Source organism: Hyposmocoma kahamanoa, unplaced genomic scaffold (genome assembly GCF_003589595.1).
Source record: "Hyposmocoma kahamanoa isolate Upper Pololo Valley unplaced genomic scaffold, ASM358959v1 82, whole genome shotgun sequence".
Taxonomy (NCBI): Eukaryota; Metazoa; Arthropoda; class Insecta; order Lepidoptera; family Cosmopterigidae; genus Hyposmocoma; species Hyposmocoma kahamanoa.
The window spans coordinates 825894-832699 of NW_020654133.1; the positions used below are offsets into that span (position 1 = coordinate 825894).

Genomic DNA, 6806 nt, shown 5'->3' on the forward strand with positions numbered 1-6806 from the left:
TTAACCGATTATGTAAAAAAAAGAGGTATGTAACGTTTTTCGTTACAAGGGTGCTGATGGAGCTACCGTGGAGGTGTAGTGCATCGGGGATGTTTACCGAGGCCCAGACAGATGGTTTCATGGCCCTCGTGAGGAAAACTTGTATCTGTACTGGGGCGGCTCCACTGGGGCCCCAACATCAAGAATGCACACAAGTGTGTGTTCACAGATCAGTGGGACTCGCCACTCCTGCGGAAATGGATTGAACTCCTCATCGTCCCTTTATATTAAATAGGCATTATTTAGGCGTGCATGCTCCATCGTCGACCTCATCGTCACTTTCCATCAGGTGAGATGGAGGTCAAATGCACACTTATATTTTATAAAAAAAATAATAATAATGTAATACTAATATTAGACCATAAATTATTTTGTTGAGTAACATCACAGTCTAACCACTTATTTGCCAAACATTATATGGATTTTTATCTGAAATAAATGTTTTTGAATTTGATTAAGGCTCGTAGCTCCCAAGCGGATGGACTGATTTCTCAGTTTGTACAAGGAATTCATACTTAAAATGAATAGTTATTTACTTCCACTTGTCCAATCGACTTCAAATTTGATAGACTGTGTAAATCCAATGACACTGCATTAATATGGTAACCATGATTTGATTCCACAACCAGGACAGTCTGCAGACTACCCAACACCGCAACTATAGTTACAACAGAACTATCGTATTTGGGCTCATTGAATTACTCTCGACGCTTAATTGGCTCACAGATGATGAGGACGAGGATGAGGACTTGACAACTTAAGTCTCAAGGTGGCAAGCGCAGTGGCAGTGTTTCACAGTTCTTCGCGATTTAAAGCTCTGAGTGGCACTGCAATTGCTATGGACAGTCCCATATCTTTCTACATAAGTTTTGTTTATAGTGCCCCTCTCTATCAACCTCTTTGTAATGCGGGAAGGGTGCTATGACCTGTGCGAGCTCGCAAAGATCGTAACCCCGGATCAGTACGTTTGCACGTACTTCATCCGGTTATCTGTAAGGCTATTGCCTTAGGTGAGCCGCCACTGACTGCGTGGTCTCTCCAGGAAACCCTAACTCAAAAGTTCACCACATACGAGGAAGCCTGCAAATACTTTAGTATATATTTCTGATAGAAGACAGCTTCTTGACATGGCCTTCCTCCATGATATTGTTAACGCTCGCCTTGACAGCCCTGCCCTTGTATCATTGTTTCGTCTTGTTGTGCCCCATCATCAACCTCGTAACCAACTTCATAAAGTTTTTTACGTTCCACCAAGTCGTACGAACTATGGCCAGAACGAGATCGTCTCACGCCTTACAACAAGCCTTTCAGTACAATTGACATTTTCGCGAATACTAAGCATTCGTTTAAACGGCATATTATAAGAATAATTTGTCCCCCTTAGCAGTTACCTAATTTTTTGTAATAATTGTTATACTGTATATTAAAAAAAAATATGTAACTCTGTACTATTTGTTATTTATCATCATTTTAATTTGGAATGTATTTTGCTGCAATTTTTACAAATATTATTATTATAGGAAATGAAACTATTTTTCCGAATTTAAATCGCGTATATTTGTTTTTTCAAACAAACTGACGTTTCTGGCCCTTTACAGGTCCCATGGTCACGGTTGACTGAGGTGGTACAGTTTTCAACCAGTTATGCAAACCACCCTATTTTTTCACTATAGTTACAATAGTTATTAATTAAATACCTTCTCTTTAATTTTACAAAGAAAACATTCCAATTTACGCTACATTAAGTTTTACAAATTATTTATTGAATGAATTTTTATTAAGTTTAATTTATTATTAATTATTAATACAAATTAGAATAAACTAAAACATATTAATTAGTACTGCAGTCTTATGTCTGTTTGGGATTTTTCATTAGAGGAAATACTGGATCCCAAACTGGTGGTAAAGAGAAACCATCTTGCCTGTTGAAATTAGGATGTTTTTTAATTTCAATGGCCTCTCGCAGCATCCTGGGTAGATAACGGACTTCTTTTGCAAGGACCTGGGGTTTGTCAAACTTCATTGAATGTGTAGGTTTATCCATGACATGCTCGCAGACTGCAGACTTGTTTACGCGACGGTGTTTGACATCACCTGTATGTTCTTTGACGCGGGTACAAATACTTCGTTTTGTTTGTCCAATATAAGAGAGACCGCACTCACAGTCAAGCTTGTAAACTTCTGCATCCTGTAAATTAAAAATAAGGTATTTAATTAATAACTATTGTAACTATAGTGAAAAAATAGAGTGGTTTGCATTAATATTAGACATAACTGGTTAAAGACTGTACCACCTCAGTCAACCGTGACCATGGGACCTGTAAAGGGCCCTAAACGTCGGTTTGTTTGAAAAAACAAATACACGCGATTTAAATCCGGAAAAAGAGTTTCATTTCTTATGTGTAACAATCGCGAAAACCTAAGAACTCGATATTATTATTATTACTAACTTTTGTCTTATTCTTTTAAAATTTTTAATTTTTATTATCATTGTTGTTACTTTTGAATTTACATTGTATTCAATGAACTCTAAACTGATCAGTCATACCATTTTTTTCAGTGATATCCTATAATTGGCAACACTTATTGCTCATGTAAATTAGTTTTTAAGTTTTACAATGTATGCTGTTGGATGTCCTTTATAAAGAAATAAATAAATCTCTCCAGTCGGTAGATAGGGACAATTAAATTGAGACGCTTAACACCACCTGTCACTTGGTATCATAAAAAAATGTAGCATGACGTTGGATATTTGAACTAAGCTTTATTAAACGCCAACCCCTGACTTTGTAGTCGTTGGATGAGTACGTGATGATCAACATACTTTTTAAACTTGATTTATGGAACATCTAAACAACACTCTTTTTCTTGCAGACAACATCCGCGCTATTCCCGTGGCATCTGGCTCCAATCTGTTCGTGGGTGTGAATGCGCAGGCGGTTGGCTTCGGACGTCAAGCAGACAGTACGAAATGTTAATTAATCCTCGTATATCAACAGTAGGGAAGTACTACCACTATATAAATCAATGAATCTAGATATTTACGTCATCATAGGTCATAACATGATAGTGTACAGACTCATAGAAGTTGTTAATACAGCTAAGATGCACCTTTTACAGAGGCGTACGAAAATTTAAACGTTCCATCTAATTAATTAATAAAATATTCAATTATACATTTCTAGACCGTTCCGTGGCTTAGCGTCTGGCACAGTCTGCTAGAAGACATGGGTTCGAATCCGGCCGGAGCGAAGGAATTTTTATTCAGAGCGTTCGATCTTTGTATTAATACTTATAACAAACTAGTGGAATAATTTCACATAAAAATAATTGAATATCAATTCAATAAAAATTTATACAACATTTCAAGGTCAAGCAATAATTCTATTCGATGTAATATTAAATTATAAACATAAAAATTATAATTCATACTAGAGTCGGCGAACTAAACCACATAAGTCCATCTATAATTAGCTATATATTTTTTGTGTTGTTTAGAGTATTGGAAGATGTGAAGAGAATGATAAATTTGAAAAAGACGCCTCTACAATAAAGTTACAAATAAATGAAATAACAAATTAATTTGATTTATGTGCTTCAGCCTGTAAATGTATTAATTCAAATGAATAATTTTGGATTTTGACTTATGTGCTTTAATGCGCCGACCGTATTATTTGGTCACTTAAATATTCATCAACTGTGTACTAGCATTTTTAACAGTTCTATAGAGAACTGAATTCTCTCCTTGGCTATCCAAAATTTTTAACCTTTGTGGCAGTTTGTTGTAGAGTTAAGGATGGTGTCAGTGATGAACTTTTGAAGATTTCTATGGCGTAGATTAAGGACACGGAACAACCGTTTTTTCCCTATAGAGTCCAGGGTTAGGTTTTAGAAATGTACATGATTCCAGTGTCAAACCACAAATATACCGCCAAAGCAGGACGTTCCATTTCTAAAAGAGGTGCTAGCGAAACTATTAACTTTATGTCGCCTTTAAAGATGTGCCCCACGATCTTTGATATCAATAAAAACACTAAACAGGTTTGATGCATTGTACATTATGTAAGTAGCACTTAATCAAACGCATGTGACTAAACACGAGAACACTAGCAAACACAAATGGGATTCCATCCTTTCTCATAAAACGATGTGATACCGATGCAACCTGCATCACGATGCCAATAACAAATCGACCTTGACAAATATGAAAGGAAGGTTAATCATTTTCCATTCAATGTAGTACTAGTACAAATTCCATTGTATGCTACAATCGTGTGATGCTTCACCACAAGGTTGGTGTTGCTTTTGGTGATGCTTCACCAAAAAGTTTGACTAGAATTTTTCTACCAATACCTCAGACGAAGGCGTCGGCACAAACCAACAGCTCCACCACGTTACTCTCCCAGTGATAACCAACGCAATTTGCTCGAACACGTACGGCCCAATTCCTGCTTCTAACATCTGTACTTCTGGTGCTGGAGGACGTTCTACTTGCAGCGGAGACTCTGGTGGTCCTTTGGCATACAACGGGCAACTGGTAAGTTCTTCAACTCCTTTGTTACTAAACTTCACCTAGAAACCCATTTAAGCCTTGCTGATAAGTGCCAAGGGAGTGTTACCCTTATTGGCCAAAGGTATTTAAGCAAGTTGTATTTGGGCTTGGTGGTATTTTTCATTCAATATTTTCTTTCTTTCCAGATCGGTATCGTGTCCTTCGGCCATCGCGCGGGCTGCCAATTAGGCCACCCGCAAGCTTTCGCCAGGGTAACTACCTTCCACTCCTGGATCACATCCAGGCTGTGAATCTGTGAAGACCAAAAAAGACAAACTTATAGTAAATTATGGTGTTGAACAATAAAGTATATAATGTTTTGTTACAGTTTGTTTTTTCTTTATTTCGAATAGATTATGGCCAAGTTTGCCATGTGGCGAAATTCCTAAATAGTTTACTATGTTCTTATTCCGCATTAATTTTGAAATGATGCGATTTTGAATTAACCTACAGACAATCACTGAGAACCTAGTTTGTAACTTTAGGGTATCCTGTACTAACAGGATAATCGTAACTAAATTAAATGACGACTTTGGTGGTGTGGGCGCTGGTTGAGGAGATCCGGGGTTCGATTCCAAAAACGTCATTTTTTAAGCTTTTGAGCCACTGTGACTCCACTGTGCTGCCTTCCTTGAGAAGAACGAGCAAGAAACTCTAGGGGTTGCGCTTTTCAAATAAACTTAGATGCTACACTTTGTTCGACTACACCGAGTTCCGAATGTTGAGGTCCGACGATAGACTAAAGTCCAGGATGCTGGAACTCGGATCATGGAACTCAACTGTGATGACAGGTGGAGCAAGACGTCGACTGATTGGTGGCTGAGGATGGGCAAAGAAGCGTCTGGCGCGCGGTTGCAAGGTGGGTCAACGACATATGTAGTACGCGTCGCGAGGCGTCAATGGATGCGGCTAGCACAGGACCGTGACGGATGGCACAAACTTCGGGAAGCCTATACCCAGCAGTGGGTGAAATCAGGTTGTGGATGATGATGATATTACACTTTAAATGAAATTTGTGTGAAATCTAGAACCATGTCATCGATTTCATGGTCACTTTCCATCAGATGAGATCAAGGTCAATTGAGCAATTATTTGTTTATCAAAAAAAATCAATCCTTTATACAATAAATTGAATAATAAGACGCTTAAATATATAACAGATAAATTACTGAATATCCTTCAACTAGAATGCAGAATACGCACATTACCGCTTGGCGGCAGAAATAACTACAATATGGACATATGTAAAAAAATAATGAGCATCATTGACTTACAAATAAATAGACAACGGGTCTAATACAAAAACCACGAAAACAATGTCCCAAGTCAACCTACTTAAACGTAGTGACATGTAAAAAATATGAAAAAGCTAAAACGTTGAATTTAAATTGTAATGTCATCGCAGTACTGTCTAATTTTGCTTGCTTCACTGTCAGTCGAACAAACGAAGACTAAAGAGTGAATGACGCTCTGTATACGATTTTAACGCCCTATAAGTTCTGACACCTTTTAGCGCAGACCCGACGTCCATATAATTGTATGTCAATGATGAGCATTATTAGAATGCATAACATCAAAATATACTTCAAATTTTTTTAGAGGTTTTTATGTCTATACATGTACATATATTTTGAAATAAAGCGGCTTAATTATCTCTCTTAATGCCATCGAAAACCGATTAATCAAGCGGCTTTATCATCACAATGATAAAGGTAATCAGCACCTGCATACTTGCGATTGCATGCATACATACCATTGCATGCATACCAGCGCAAACTGGGGGGTCTCACAAAACAGACTAACCTCACCTTCTTCTTCTTCTTATCGTGGTGAAAGGACTTGTCAATCAGTATAAGGTACTTGCCGATTGTTGCGAACAAGTCGTGCACCTGGTGGTAAGCGACAAACCTACCCATAGCAGTTGCTATGCCACTTTAAACCGCAAAGATCTGCGGGGTACTCCTACTGCGCCCGTCAATCTGAGACACACCGAAACACAGTAACGAGCATTTTACTGTTTCGCGGCAGGAAATCAGAAATCAGAAATCAGAAACATTTATTGTATGAATTTGTAAAATACAGGTGTTACTTACAAGTGATTAGATCTACAATTCTTACCCAAATCAGGCGTACAATGTCTTAAAATTACAATTCAATTAAAATTTATTACAACTTAAATGTCATAAATTTAAATTATAATTAAGTTAGTTATACA

At 37.5% G+C, this 6806-nt stretch overlaps 1 protein-coding gene across 1 annotated transcript in view; it reads left to right on the forward strand.

Moving 5' to 3' along the window:
* The window catches only part of LOC113234252 (brachyurin-like), a 32501-nt gene extending 27645 nt beyond the window's left edge, over positions 1–4856 (forward strand). The window contains exons 5-7 of the mRNA XM_026469551.1: positions 2914–3003; positions 4398–4576; positions 4738–4856. Of these exons, the coding sequence (XP_026325336.1) occupies positions 2914–3003; positions 4398–4576; positions 4738–4842 (374 nt within the window). The 3' untranslated portion in view covers positions 4843–4856. The remainder of the gene's footprint in view (positions 1–2913; positions 3004–4397; positions 4577–4737) is intronic.
* Positions 4857–6806: the final 1950 nt, after the last annotated feature.